Source organism: Panthera onca, chromosome E2 (genome assembly GCF_046562875.1).
Source record: "Panthera onca isolate mPanOnc1 chromosome E2, mPanOnc1 haplotype 2, whole genome shotgun sequence".
NCBI classification, from domain to species: domain Eukaryota; kingdom Metazoa; phylum Chordata; class Mammalia; order Carnivora; family Felidae; genus Panthera; species Panthera onca.
In genome coordinates, this window is record NC_138353.1 from 33,299,708 (window position 1) to 33,314,907 (window position 15,200).

General features: G+C 60.7%; 1 protein-coding gene across 3 annotated transcripts in view; it reads left to right on the top strand.

Annotated features, from left to right (window-relative positions):
- The window catches only part of GNAO1 (G protein subunit alpha o1), a 170,496-nt gene that overhangs the window by 141,679 nt on the left and 13,617 nt on the right, over positions 1–15,200 (top strand). For 2 of the 3 annotated variants that reach the window (XM_060651926.3, XM_060651928.3), the window contains exons 4-6: positions 2,957–3,117; positions 8,438–8,566; positions 9,793–9,922. In XM_060651926.3, coding sequence (XP_060507909.1) covers positions 2,957–3,117; positions 8,438–8,566; positions 9,793–9,922 — 420 coding nt within the window. Of the gene's footprint in view, positions 1–2,956; positions 3,118–8,437; positions 8,567–9,792; positions 9,923–13,881; positions 14,036–15,200 lie in introns of all 3 variants that reach the window. The other variant, XM_060651925.3, reaches the window with a different exon arrangement.

Here is a 15,200-nt window from a genome sequence, read left to right on the forward strand (position 1 = left end):
GCACAGGACCCCCCCCCCCCAACCGACCACCACCCCTCGGGGAGGAGATGGAACTGGGACGACGGCTCCAGACCCTGGGCTCTCCCCTGGAGAACCCCCAGCATGCCACCTGTTCCAGCCTTCCCCGAGCTGTGCCCTATGCTGCCAGACTCCAGGACACGGGTGGGGCAACCGAGGGTTCAGAGCGGTTTATAGACCACACCTCGCGGGGTGCAGCTCCAAGGCACTCAGATCAGAGGGTGTCTCTCACCCAGCAGAGTCTCGCCTGACCCCCCACCCCTCCCCCCCAACCCCATCCTGACTCCCTTCTCACAGATCGGGCAGAAACCACGAAGGTGAGGCCCACCGGAGGAAGCTGGGAGCACTCTGGCCAGGTTCCCCAGCCGCATTCCACAAATAGGACAGACGGCACACGGGGAGCTGAGGGAGACGGAGATTTCCCAAGGTCACCAGGCACTCGGGAGCAGCATCAGCGTGTTGGCCCCTGATTCATAGGCCTCTTTTTAGCCCCAGGTGGAGGCAGCACCCCTGCTCACCCACCCTGCCTGAGTCACTGCCTGCCCGGGGTGCCCATCACCCAGGCGCCAGGGCCAGCTTTCCAGGTCGATGTCCCAGGGGAGGCTCAGATGCTGCAGAGATGCCTCTCCAACACAGTCCTGCCCCTCTTGGCGGGCAGCCCTCCTTGTCCACCGTGGGTGACTCGGGAATCCTAAGCCTGGGGTCTTTGGGACGGGAACCCTAGGGAGCACTGTGGCCTGGCCTGGCCTGCTAGCCTGCAGGCCAACTGTAGCTTGCTTCCCAGGGTAGACGGCCGCCAGAACTTTCCCATCTACCTTCTGCAGTAGACGGGCCTCTGACACATAAATAGCTACCTCGCTACATAGCTCAGTTCTGGAAAGTCTCCTCAGAAGGCTTTGGCCCCACATACCTTTTGTGCAGAATCTTTTGTCAGCCACGCAGTGCCCAGGTGCTAACCTCATTTCCTTTGTGTCTCTCCCACCCCAAGGGACACCTGCAGATTTCCAGCAGTTTCCCTCACTTCTTGAACCACATGCCACGGATGAAGTAGTCTGTGTTTCCTCTAGCTCAGTCGGAGGACTGGGTGTTGAAAGGACTTGAGAGTAGAGTGACAGGCTAGTGATGATTACCATGCCCATGAATAGAAAACCCGACGCCAGAGAACCCAGGAGGTCAAGGATATGGCAGGCCTGGGGCACCCCACTCCCAACCCCCAGCAAGGGCTCAGCCTTACCATGGGCTCCAGCCCGTGCACGCTGAAACTGGGGGAAAGGCAGCTGGAAGAGGGGTCCCAGGGGCGCTGACGCATACAGCGGGGCCCACTCTGCCCTGCACCCACTCAGCTCCCTGGATCTGCCCCTGTCAGTGCTCTACGTCTTGTCTGGGGCCTGGGATGTATGAGGGGCCAGGCTGCGGAGAGGATGAGGGGGCCTGAACACCATGGCTTCCTGCTTCTTTCTGGTAGCCTCATGCTTAGGGGCTTCTCCGCGAGTGGGACACGGGTCTTGGTGACACCACTGACTCTGGGGGCGCAGCCCCTTAGGCTCGCCCTACCGAAAAATCCCAAGGAAAGAACACAGCCGGCCCAGAGCAGGGCCTGTGCCTGCCAGCCCCCGTTCACCCGTTCACCCGCTCCTGGCCTCAGCTTCCCACACCTGCCTTCCTGGGCCCATGACCTGCCCGGGAAGCTGGCCTGGGCCCCGAGGGACTGTGGGCTTCTGAACACGAGGGGTCCAGCGTGCGGCCACGCCCACTCCTCGCCTGGCCCTGCACTCCCAGCCACACCTCTCTCCCCACCGCTGGAATGCCTCCCAGCACTAGGCCGTTACAGCACCTACGAAGAGCCAGGGACCGGGGGCAGGCGGCAGCCACGGGGCAGAGTTGTTCTTCAGAGCCCTCTGGGGTATCGCGGACCAGAGGGGCCACACTGTGTCTGTCTCCCGCTGTTGGGTCAGGAAAGTGATCCGAGCAAGGCTCTGTCACAGACCTTTCTGGTTAATGCCTGTCACCCTTGGTGTGCCCCCTGCGCCAGGCACCGACTGCCATCAGAGGTGCCACGGTCAGTCAGCAGCTGCTCTCGGCACATGTGGGTCTCCTCACGGAGGCTGGCCTTGGGGTCGGACACTCCTGATCTTGAGTCCCAGCTCTGGCACTTTCCTCTTGTGAGCATAGGCGAGTGCCTTCCCCTCTCTGGCCCTCAGTTTCCTGACCTATACAATGGGAATAGTAACACCGTGACTAGTTATTGCCACACAATAGTACTAACAAACTTTCCCTAACTCAGTCACTTACAATGGCAATTCTTTCCCTTCATGAGGCAGGGCTTCCGCTGGGGATCAGAGACCCCAGGGCGGCTCAGCTGTGCTCCACGCGTCCCTGATCCTCTTCCTGGAGTGACCAGGAGAGCCTGGGCGGAGGCCCAGCGGGACAGGTGGGACCACGCAAGGCCTCTGAAGGGCTGGACCCTGTCCCACAGCCTCTCACAGTCAGGCACAGAGGAAATCCGCTCTACCTCCAGGGGGCAGGGACCGCAAAGACACAGGCAAAGGGCATGCACATGGGCAGGGGTGAAGACCCAGGCCCTTTAACGCGGTCTCCCGCCGCTCCTTCATGAGGTGCTTGTGAAATTCTGAGCAGAGAGGGAGTGTGCCCTGTAGCGTCCTTTGTAAACTGTTAAGTGCTACATGTGTGCACGAGGTACTGGGGATGGTGAGGTGCTGGGACTTCTCCAAGAGCCTCCGACTCTCCGGAGAGACCTCCGGAGGTCTCCCCCCAGCCCCAGGGGCCTCGGACACAGGACTGTGTCCAGATTGTGCCTGGTGGCTCACGTCTCCTGAGCAGGCTGAGGGCTGAGCCGCTGTCCCGGGGCCCCGGCAGGTGCCCGGCCGGGGCTCTGGCCCCACCGAAGCCTCAGAGCCACCATCATCTCCCCTCACAGGCCGACGCCAAGATGGTGTGTGATGTGGTGAGTCGGATGGAAGACACCGAGCCCTTCTCCGCAGAACTGCTCTCGGCCATGATGCGGCTCTGGGGTGACTCAGGAATCCAGGAATGCTTCAACAGGTCTCGGGAGTATCAGCTCAACGATTCCGCCAAATAGTGAGTGTCTCGGGCCTGGGGAGGCCGCCAGCGGGGCGCCGATGTGAGCGTGGAAGGGGACGGGGACGGCGGCCGGGGGGGTCCGTGGCTGAGGTCAGAAGTGCCGTGAGATGTTCTGTCTCGGGTGTCAGGAGAGGCGTCAGGAAGGAGTGGGAAAGGGCTTCTCCCACCCCCTGGATGAGGACGAGGCCAGGGAGGTGGAGGACACAAGAGACCGCTAACCGCGGGGCTCCCAGAGGGCGGGGCTTGGCACTCCAGAAGCAAGGTCTTTAGGAGAACGACCATTTTTCCCCCCTGGAGAAGCCCGGACCCCATAAGTACAAATCGAGAGCCATGGAGGCAGAAAATAATTTACGTGATGGCGTTTTGTTTCATTTGAGGCAAACTTTCCATTCCTCTATCTTTAAAATTAAAAATAAGGAAATAATGGAAGACATCCTTTAATAGTGTGTTAGAGAAGAGAAGAGAGAAGGAAAGGGAAGGAGAGGGAGGAGGCTCAGTGACAGCCAGAGAGCGCTGGAAGGGGAAGACAGGAGAGGCCGAGAAAGTGGCCTGCAGGGTTGGTGGGGTGGGGATGGGGGGTCTCTTCCTGTGAGAGCAGCTTTGTCACTTCAGGCTTCCCTGGGGTTACATGCCCTTGTTCCCTAGATTGGAGGCTCCACACCCCTGGGAATGGTCCACACTGGTTGGGAACATGTCTTCTGTCCTGGAGATGTTGGAACGACACCCCACTTTTGCAGCCTTGTGCCCAGGTTGTCAGTGGGAGCCCCTGGGCTTAAACCCACGATCTTAGGCCATGTGCGCTCCGACACTGAACTGATTCAGCCATCCTCACCCCTGCTGCTCTTCCAGGACCACTCTGCCCCCAGGAGACCTTTGGCAATGTCTGGGGACAGTCTTGATTGTTCTGACTAGGGTGGTGTTCCTGGCATCTAGTGGGCAGAGGCCAGGGATGCCGCTGAACATCCTATGGTGCACAAGACAGACCTCCATAGCAAGGAATTATCTGGCCCCAAATGTCAATAGTGCTGAGACTGAGAAACCCTGCTACATAGCAGAAGCTGGGGCCCAGAAAATGGCAGCTGCTGATGGACATTGGGCCGTATCTGTTGGCCCAACTAGGGACTTGAGTAAGGCCAAAGCATCTCCCATTTCTGCACACTTAGACTGTCTACTGGGTAAGTGCTAGGCCCCGTGAGCCCCAGGTGGTAGGGACCCAGGCCCCAGGCCCGGATGAACCCCCAGGGACACATCGGTGGGCCAGGGTGCGAGCCCAGGGGTTTGTGTCCACACTCAGGTCACTCCTCCAATAGATCTGGGTCTTCCTCCTAAGACGTTCCAGTGGGGAGAGAGTCCTGCTTCCTTCTCCCCTTCCCTGCCCCTGCTGGGCCCAAGTCCAGGGACTTCCCATCCCCCACTCCCCTTGATGCCCTCAATTGTGCTCTCCACTTAAGTTGTTGTCCATTGAATTGTAACATGAATTCATTGCAAAAAAAAAAAAAAAAATGTTTAACAGTATAGAGAGGTATAAAAGTAATAGTAAATTCTCCCAAGCCTGTCCCCCTCCAACTTTTAACTATTTCCATTTCTTTGTCCCAGTGTTGTCCAGGAAAACCTGACCCTCCAACCTGCCTGTCTTCCATGTCTCTTCCCTGCTTCCAGTGTTTTGCTAGTTAGGGCATTATTTGTGGATCTTCTGGTGGTTACTTTCATTACTTTAAATAAGAAACTTGAGTCAGTATTTGTCAACTCCCCAAGTCAGCTGAGGAAATCAGCCTTCTCTCTGCGTGTTTGTCTCTGGAACAGGGTCCCAGGGCAGGCAAGGGCAGGGACCCACAGCAGTCAGGTTCAGAAGGGCTTAAACACTTCCTGGTCCAGGGTGTGGCTTTGCTGTTGCGGTTTTAGCAGCCAGATCTCCTCTTCTGACTGAATCCTGGGTGCGACATATGAAAACAGTTAACAGTGGGTTTGTTGTGACTGAGGGAGAGGGAGCCCCACTGGGCCATCTCAGGGCACAATTCCAGGGGGATGGTGTGAGTGGCTCCCCAAGGCCCAGAGCCTGTCACTAGGTCCCCAGCCCGGTCACCTCACTTGCAGGTGAGGATACCAGGGCTGGTGCAGCCAGGCTCCTGTGCAGGCTCTCACTGTCTCCCTGCACCCAGGCCTCTGTGAACAGAGCAGACTCTCCCTTTGCGCCTCTGACCGATCCTGAGACAGGCCCCAGAAGCCCAGAAATCTGAGCACCCGTCCAAGCAGGGGCTGTACAAGCCAGTTCCATGGTTTGGTTAGGACTGTTTTTTCTCCTGCCTCTCTCGGGAGCCCACCCCTCAGGCTGTGCTCCCACACCCCTGCTAAGACTGCTCGGGCTCTTGACTGCCTCCTGGAGCCCACTCCTCACGGTGCCCCCAGGGAGGGGGTGGTGCCTCAGGCTTCCTTGCCTGCCACCCTTTCTCTGTCACCTCCCCGCCCTCCGCCTGTGCCCTCACTGGAGTCCTTGAACCTCTTCCAGTCTATGCAGAGTGCCTGGGTGATCTCCAGCCTCGTCGCCCTGAATTCCTCACACACCCGGACAGATCTCATTTATGTCACCAGCCCAGCCCTCCCTCCCGAGTTCAGCCTACTCGGTGTCCATTTGGACACCTCAGCACATCTCAAATTCATACGTGCCCACTGACTCCTGGCTCCCAACCACCCCAGACCTGCTCTGCCTCTGTTCTTCCTCCCACCGAGTGCAGCTTTGTCACACCGCGAGGAGGCGGCTTTTATGGGCTCTGCATCCCACACCCCACCCTCCCCCAGGCCCCTGCATAGCTGCCACTGTGGTGTGACCTGCCACAGCCTCTCTCCCCTGCACGGCTTCAACAACCTCCCGACAGGTGTCCCTACTCCTCCCTCCCGATCTGCTCTCCTTACGGCACCAGAGCCATTATTCCAACACTCTGCATCAGAACCTTCCAGAGGCTTCCTGTCCTACTCAGAGTGAAAGCCGAGGTGCCTAGAATCACTTCACGGGGCTACCAGCCGTGCCCCACCCTTGCCTCCGTCACCCCACTCCAGTCCCACAGCCCTTCTCCTGCCACACCTCCGACCTCCCCACCCCTGTCCCGTGTCTGCGTCCCAGGCTCCTCCTCCACCGCAGGACGGCCTCTGCACAAGCCGGCTCCCTCAGTCTCCACTCCAGTGTCATCCTGCCTTCGCCAGCCATCCTCTGTCCGATAGCAGCCCTCCACAGACCTCCTCCTTACCAGCAGTCTGAGTCTTTCCTCCTGATATGCTCTGTACCTTACTTAGCTGTTAATTATCTCACATGCGCGCGCACACACACGTAGGCTCCAGGAAGGCAGGACTGTGTTGTCTTGCTTGTGGTCTCCTCCCAGCACCCGGGACAATGGGTAGGTGGAGTATACAGCAGGCCTCTCCCTTGGCCATCTCCCTGGGCGAGGCTCGGCCAGCACAGAGACGGAGGGCCAGATTTTCTGTCTAAAGGAGGTTTCCCGGCTGGGGCGGGGGGGGGGGGGGGCCAAGACTAGAGGCTCACAGCCCTGGTGTCCAGCTGGAGACAACAGAACGAGGGTCATTTCAAAACCAGCGTGGCTCCTGAGCAGAGGCCAGGGGAGTGGGGGGAGGGCCATGCCCAGAGGATTGGGAAGGGCTGGGACGAGCTCCTCCAGGCTGAGCCCAGAGCCCAGACGCCCCCATGGGCCCGGCGAGGATACGATGAGGCAGCCAGAGCCTCCAGGTCTGCTCTGCGGCCGCTGCTCCCCTCCGTCCACAGAGGAGAGGAGGCCTGGAGGCCTGTTTAAGAGCACAGTATCTGGGGTCAGGCACACCCGGGCTCAAAGCCTAGCAGTGTCTCCTTTTTGCAGCGTGACTTCAAGTTTATGCCTCCTCTGCCTAGGAACCCAGCATTCGGTTTTATTTCCTTAGGGAAAATCCTCACAAGGATTTGAGGCAGGCCTGGATTATTGGTTTACCAGTATAAACCCTCATTGGTGAAGCCGCCCCACCCTGACACCCCATGAACGTCCTCAAGCCAAGGAGCTGGTCCCCACGTGTCCCAGGGCTGGTGCTAATGAAGCACAGCCCCTTCCACTGGCAACCCGGGACCCCACGTCGTCCTGTGGCTTGGACCCTCGGGGCTCCTCCCCTGTGGGCTGTGTGTGCTTCTCCCCCAGCACAAGGGGTGGATGGCCCAGCCAGCCTTGTGGGTCACTGAATGGCCTTCAGGCCTGGTTCACCTCCCTCATTCCTGGTTTTCCAGCTCCCACCCCAACTTTGGGTTCAGGCCTGACCCATACAGATCCCCAAAGCCCTTCTGGGTGCTCGGCCTGGGCGGGTAAAATGCAAAGGCCTGGTCTGTCTCCAGAGCGAGTGGTGATAGAAAAGAGAGCCCCGATGCCAAAGACGCGGCCCGCAAGGCCCAGCACCCTGCCCAGCTGTGTGACCTCTGAGCCTCCCTTCCAAGGGCACCAATGGGAAGGTGCGGCAGATGCCCCGGTAGACTCTGAGCAAGGCTGGAAAGGTGGGCGGATGCCCAGAGGGCCTTCGGGAAGCACTCTAGAGTACTGTTAAGAGATGGACCCAGCTCTAGATGTCTGCCTTCGAGCCCGGGCGCACGGCTGGGCAAGGTACTTGGCTTTGTTGACCGTTGGTTTTCTAATCGATAAAGTGGTACATTGAACTCAGGAAAACTAAGGATGAAACCCGATCACAATGTAAAGAGTCGAACGTAACTATTGGCCACTATTATTTTAAGAGGAAGACATGACAAAACAGCACTACAAACGGTCTCATGTAAGAGTTTGAGCTTCTCTAGGGGCGCCTGGGTGGCTGCTCGGTCGGTTAATCGTCCAACTTCGGCTCAGGTCATGATCTCACGGTCCGTGAGTTCTAGCCCCGCGTCGGGCTCTGTGCTGACAGCTCAGAACCTGGAACCTGTTTCAGATTCTGTGTCTCCCTCTCTCTCTGCCCCTCCCCTGTTCATGCTCTGTCTGTCTCTGTCTCAAAAATAAATAAACGTTAAAAAAAATTTAAAAAAAAAAAAAAAAAGAAAAAGAGTTTGAGCTTCTCTAAATGCATCTGGAACTACACACACAGCCCTTGACTCAGTGAGAGGCTCTTTGAGAATGTGAGGCCAGGACTTAAGTAAGCTTCCCCTCCTCCGTGGGCACCTCCCACTCTCTGCCCCCAACACCGGCCCCTGGATGGGGGGGGGGGGGGGGCGGGGGGGCGCGCCATCGCTTCCATGGTTGGCCCCCAGGGGGCGCTGGCCAGGGCCGGGCTGGCTTGTTCCAGGGCCCCTGTGTGTTGCCATCCCCAGCTACCTGGACAGCCTGGATCGGATCGGGGCCGCCGACTACCAGCCCACCGAGCAGGATATCCTCCGAACCAGGGTCAAAACCACTGGCATCGTGGAAACCCACTTCACATTCAAGAACCTCCACTTCAGGTGAGGCCCGGGGAGCCTCCCGAACCCTGGCGAGGACACCGGGACAGATGGGAGCCACCAGCCTCTCCGCCTTGTCTTGTCTGGAACACCCAGTTATCGCCCCGCCTCGGGGGGCTTTGCAGTTGGAACAGACAGTAGATATGAGAAGGGACCTGTCTGTGTGTCTGTTTTCTACCAAGTTCAGGGCCTAGGATGAACAGGGAGGCTTCCTGGAAGAGGCAGCGTTCTAGAGTGAGTCTCCAAGGAACAGAGGATTTGAGTAGACAAAGGGCGGTAGTCTTGTGCCTGGGTGACTTCTGAGGAGGGGGTAGCCCCTCAAAGGCCTCCCTGTGAGGAGTGGGAGGGAATGACGGGTAAGTGTAAGAAAATCTATGAGACCCAATGACCCAGATTACCTCAGAGCTAGAAGGCGCTCATAGATCAGCTGACCCACTGTCTCCGAGTACATGTGGGGGACACCGAGGCCTGAGAGCAAGGCTGTCCCCAAGCACAAAACACAACTCAAGTCCAGGAGCTCAGAGCACCTCAGAACAGAGGCCTGAGGCATGAGGCTGGACTTCTTGGGCCCTCCCGGAGAGTCGTGTCCCCACCTGGGGTCACCTCCATGCACTGAGGCCTGGAAGTCCCTGTCTTGCCCCCACCTACCTTCCAGATGTGGTTTCTGGGTGTCGGTGGAGCAGAGCGAGAAGCCAGGAGGGGGAGCGGCAGGCAGCCATCTGCCAGGGAGGGGTGGCACAGAGCAGAGATGAGGCCGTGTCCGTGGACACATCCGGGTCAGACCCCGGCCCTACCGTGCCAGCTCTCGCCGGGGCCGCGGGCACTTAACCCCTTGTGGCCTTCCTTTCCCTCCACAAAACAGGTGACAGTCCCCCCCCTGCCCGACTCCCCCCAGGCTGGTTTGGAGTGTGCCCAGACCATAGATGTGAGCAGACACACTCGGAAGGCCAGGAACAGGATGTGCAAGTTGCCCTGAGAGGAGGGCCCCGCAGAGACCTTTACTGGGGGCGGCTGAGGCGTAGCCCTCGGTACGGTTCTCGAGGTGCGAGGGCAGGCGCTTGAGTCCCAGCATGTGAGCACAGCCCAGGCACGGGACCGACGGCCACGGTCTGCCCGTCAGCACCTGAAGTGGGGTTTCTCGGCAGGCTCGGGGCTTGACCAGGCCTCCCCACACCTGCCTGGGCCCCACCGCCCACCACTCCCAGACAGCTTCCCTGTCTCCCCACCAGGCTGTTCGACGTCGGGGGCCAGCGATCTGAACGCAAGAAGTGGATCCACTGCTTCGAGGACGTCACAGCCATTATCTTCTGTGTCGCGCTCAGCGGCTATGACCAGGTGCTCCATGAAGACGAGACCACGGTGAGTGGCCCCGGGCCCGCCCGGCCTGTGGAGGCACCGAGGGGCCCAGTCGCACTCTGCCGCGGGGTGAGCCCCAGGGGCACTGGAGCAGGGCCCGCCGCTCCCTCTCCCGACTGTGCGGCCGGGCAGACGCCCCGTGACGCCAGCGCAGGAGGGGCGGCTGCAGCCCGCCCCAGCTCAGGGGCCGCGTGCAGATTGATGACCAACATCTCTGCAGCCTCTGGGACTCAGGCACTTAGTGCTTCTTCAGTGAACACGGCAGAGTCACAGAGGCCGTCAGGTCAGAACAAAATTAAGCAAATCCTAAAAGAAATCAAGGTTGCAGTCGAGCAAGAGCGTAGGTATGACAGAAATAGCTGCTCTTTGCCCCGACAGCCTGCCCCACGCGCTGGCCAGGCCGCTGCCAAGAGAGGTGCGGGGCTGGCAGGGGGAGGGCAGGGCATGCGGCACGGTGGTCAGCGCCCCTCCGCCAGCCCCGGTCCCCGCCTGTGTCACCCGTGCGTCACCCTCAGTCTGGGGCCTCGGAGGACACCAGGCTGGCTTCAAAAGGAGGCCCTCACCTGGAGACGGAGACGGGTGCTGCCTGATCTGGGCCTGCTCCTGGTTCGCTGCCCAATTCAGACTGCACCCCCGCCCCCCGCCCCATCTCGGTTACTATTATCTGTCAAAGTGGGTTAACGACAGTACCTACGTTGGGGGCCGTTGGCGAGAGAACGAGAGCGCGTGTGAAATACTTGGAACCGTTTCTGGCAGAGCAGCATTGAGCTTGGTGGTTGTATTGTCCCTGGGACTGTCCACCAAGCAGCGGGCCCGTCTGCAGAGCCCGCAAGGGAAGCCGGGTGTTGTCGTGATGCACCCGCAGGGCCCCCGGACACCAGCCCGCAGCACCTCGCGGGGGTCACGGGGTCCTGGCTGTGGGGTCGCTCCCTCGGCATGAGCCAGCTCCTGCTGCGGGCGGCGCGCACAGACCCGGAGCCCCGAGCCTCTCAAAGTCGGCGCTGAGAGTTTGAGGCCGTTTGTCATCATGGTAGGGCCTTGAGCGAGTTTGTCTCCTCTCTGGGTCTGTTTCCTCCTCAGTCCTGGCCTGCTGGCCCCACACGGCGCGGCGACGCAGATCCGGTGGGCTGTGGGCGGTGGGGAGGGACGGGCACAGCAGTGAGGCTTTCGGCAGACTGGGGCTGGAGCCGTCGGCGGGGTGGGTGGGTGATCTGCGTGCCGGTGTGTCCACCTCGTCCTTCCTTGCTCAGGGCCAGCTGCGCCCCTGAGTTGGGTTTTGGCAAAGCCCCCGAAGCCCTGGCTCGTCCAGGGGCAAGGCTCCTGGGGCCTCGGCTGTGAGCTTTTTCTGGTAACGCTGTCGTTCTCAGGGGCTTCGGCGGGCTGTGGCCCCTCAGATCACTGGAGCTGGGGGTGGGGTGGACGCACACCCTGGGCTTTGCTTGGACCCGGACTCGCTGGCCACCCCACAGCCTGGGGTCGGTTCGTGGCCGGCCCCACAGTGAGTCCCTGCGCAGGGGACGGTCCCTGCACATCTCTTGCTGTTCCGCCGGCCAACTCTGTGCTTTTGGAGCTGCCAGGCCACCCACGTGGTCGGGGCTCCACTCGCCTTGTCCTTCCTCCCTCCAATACCCGGGAGTAAGAAGCAGGGCTGCACAGTGAACCTGACGCTAACCCAGCCACGGGTTTCAAAGAAAGCAGAGAGCTGGGGCGGGGGGCGGGGGGGCAGAGGGGCCCCTCTCTCCTGCAGCCTGCCCTCTCAGGGCTGCCCGCAGCTTAAACCCGAGTCCCGGGCTCGACAGCCACAGGGCCGGACTCTCATTCGCCTCTGGAGCGTCAGGCAGAAGCAAAGGGTCCGACAGCTACAGGGCCCCAAGCTCCTTGGCCCCTGGGCTGCCAGTGAACGAGGGGCCGGGCAGCCGTGGGCACTGTGCTCGGTACCCTCCCCGTCTGCCCACCTGGTCCGGCCCTGCTACCGAGTGGAGCGCACCCCCTGGGGAGCTCTCCCCATAGGCGCCTGCGCCTTCCTTCCCTTCTTGCCTTTACTGTCCCTCTCCCACCCTCCCTCCTCTCTCCTCCTGCCCCATTTCCCCTGCCCTTCTTCATAAGCGCCGAGGCCCAGGACCGTGGGGAAACCAAGGCCAGGAACGGGCCTTCGCTGGGGCCCTTTCCTCCCCAAAGCAGGCTGCCCCTACCTCCTGGGCAGAGCAGCAGCCCCTGCAGGAACGGGCTTCTCAACATGACAACAGCTCACCAGGCGGCTCGTTGCCGTAGGGGCAGCAAGAACGATACCTACTACCGTTGCTCTAGAGCTAAGCAAAAGTCTGTGCGTCCGGGACTCGGCAGCATCGGGCAGTAGAGGAGCCAGATGGGCGTGGCCCGGGGCCTGGCCCCGCCTCTGCCATTGGGCGAGTGCGAGCCGCCTCTCCACTTCCTCCTTCGTAAAGTGGCCGTGGTGGCAGAGCGGCCTGGCGGGCAGCCGTGACACCCGCCGCACACGGAGCCAGAACGACACCCGCACTCAGGACTCTGCGCGCAGTAGATGACCGTTGTCGGGACTCTGGCCAAGCGTGTGGCCGAAGGACAAGCTGGAGGACACGGACGCTCGGCCCCCGGGAGGCAAAAGCTAGGCCCTGCTGGCCAGTCCTTGGTCCTCAGACTTCCTCTGGGGTCAGCCTGCGCGTCCCCGCCCCCCCCACCCCCCGGCCTGGGGCAGAAGTTGGGACTGTCAGGACAGCTGTCTGGAGGTGGCTCCTAGAGGCTGGCCAGGAGCCGGGGGGCTGGAGGCTGCCCACCTGCCAGCGGGCCTCCCTGTCCACTACACCCCAGCACCCCAAGGGTTACATCCTGGCCTCCTACCTCAGGCCTGTGGCTCCAGCGGCCTTGGGCCTCAGCCTGCCGCCATTTCTTCACTGTCACCACCGTCACCACTGCCTGCAGGGCCTTAACTTGCCAAACCAAGGCCAAAACCATGAGCAGATTCTGAGAGACCCTCCAAGTTGGGCAGGTATGAAGCGCCTCCCTCCAAGCGAAATCATCAGCTAAGAGTTGAAAGCACCAGGTTGTCAGGGCGCCGCTGGGTGACTTTGCTGTGAATGCCCTCCCTGCCCACCCTCGCCTTCCATCTCCAGTCCTCGGGCACTGTGGCGGGCACCGTGGCCTAGGCCAGCCTGCGTAGGGGCCTCTGGATGGGCTGGCCTTGACCTCCTGGCCCCGGGACTGGTTGAACCAATATTTCCATTTTTCTCTCTTTCTCTCCTGTGTTCCGCTGGGTTTTTATCTTCCTTTCTGTTTTAATCTGTTTTGCTGGGTTTCTTCTTGGGGTTCTTCTGGCCGCTCTACTGAGAAACCAGCCCCAACAACGAGCTCCCCCAGAGCCGCCCCTGGCCCAGCCACGGCCCAGCCAACCAACCCGATCCCCCAACCGCACCAAGGCCACAGCAAGATCACCCCCTAGACGCTGTCCCCCTGGTGGCTGCTTCCAACTCTGGATTAATTCGAGGATCTCTCAGTCCTCGGTTAATGTTTCCCAACGGAATGCGTGCACCCTCCCACCCCCGCGGGTGAAACCGAATGGGATCCCAGTAGAGAAGTCTGCATGGCCCCTGGTTCCGTGTAGACGTGTTGGATGGCAGTGCTGTCCCTGCGTGCATGGTGCATGTCCTGTCGGCAAGCCGGAGACCCTGCAGGGCCTTCTCTGCCCCCTCCAGGGCAGACCTCCTCCGGGGGTGGGGGGGCAGCATTCTCCATCCTGCCCGCCCTGCTCTGCCCCAGCCTGTCTGCGTGTGGAATGAAGTAGGGACCGTGTCCCGTTTGTCCTGTGGGTCCCCCTGTCTCTGTCCCTCGGTGGTACGTTCAGCCACGCTGGTGGGCCTTTCCTTTGCTTGTTCCGCTGTGTCGGTGGCCGCGGTGAGTCAGGGCCCCGGGCACCGCCAGCCCTCACTTGCCTCTCCGCTCTGTTGCAGAACCGCATGCACGAGTCCCTGAAGCTTTTCGACAGCATCTGTAACAACAAATGGTTCACAGACACGTCCATCATCTTGTTTCTTAACAAGAAGGACATATTTGAAGAGAAGATCAAGAAGTCCCCGCTAACCATCTGCTTCCCTGAATACACAGGTAGAGCCCCCCTGCCCCGCAGGGACAGCAGGGACAACACAGCGGGCTTCTGGCCACGCTAATGCCGGAGGGGGCGGCGCCTCCCGCCCCCGCCAAGTCTAGCCCACCTCTCCCGTGCTCTGAGGATGCCCCAGACCCTGGGAGGAAGAACCCAGCCCAAAACAGAAGACGGGCCTCCAGGCCCCCGGAATGTGCCGTAGTGAGGCGGGCCGGGCAGCCCGCCGGGGCCTCCTGGTCGGAGGAAGCAGGGCTACAGTCCTGGCTCTGCTGCCTCTTGGAGCCGCAGCTTCGTCACCTGTAAACACAGGTTATCAGTGAGGCGACAACAGCAGGATGATGAGGGGGTTGAAAGCCGGGGCTTCCAGTCAGGCAGCCCGAGGCTCACACCGGGCTCCGCCACTCATAGCAGGTTAGGTAACTTCTGGGAGCTCGAACGTCTGTGAGACGGGGATAATCGCTGTGATTATGCAGCCCTCCCTCAGGACTTGCCGTGCGGACAAAGTGAGCTAATGAGCATGGGGAGCTTAGCATGGCAGCTGGCACATAGTAAGTGCTCACTAAACATTCGCTATTACTGTCACAGTCGTGATGATAACTAACGAGCGCCATAAGAGCACCTCCCACAGGGGCAGTTAGAAGACGGGAATGATCCGTTGGCTATGACGGAGGTCTGCAAGCAGCAGAGACCCTGGCCTCCTGGCAGAGGGGCTGAGGACGTCAGAGCCACCTCTGCTAATGTTGCCGTGGTTCACCTAACTGGGATGTACGAGCAGCCAGGGAAAGCAGCCTGACCAGGGCCCCAGCAGAGGCGGCCAGAACGGCCCAAGTGCCCACTGGCTCTTCCAGATGGCCAGGGCCTGAGCAGACGGGTGAGTGGGTGGAGAAGTGGGCATTCCCAGCCTGACCACCCCCGGGCCTGGAAAGCACAGGGTGAGGGCAGAGTCCCAACAAGGCAGGCCTGTCAGGGGAGCCCCCAGGCTAAGCCCCCACCTCCCTGAGAGTAGATGTGGGGGTCATGATGGAGCCAGGCTGGCAGCACCGTCCCCCACTTCCTCGAGGCCAGGCCCCCAGTGGCATGCACCCAAAGATGGACAAGGCCCTCATGCCCACCAGTCAGCCTTCTCTTAGCCCTAAGTTGGTCTTTGGATCCTGCCCTAGGTGACCT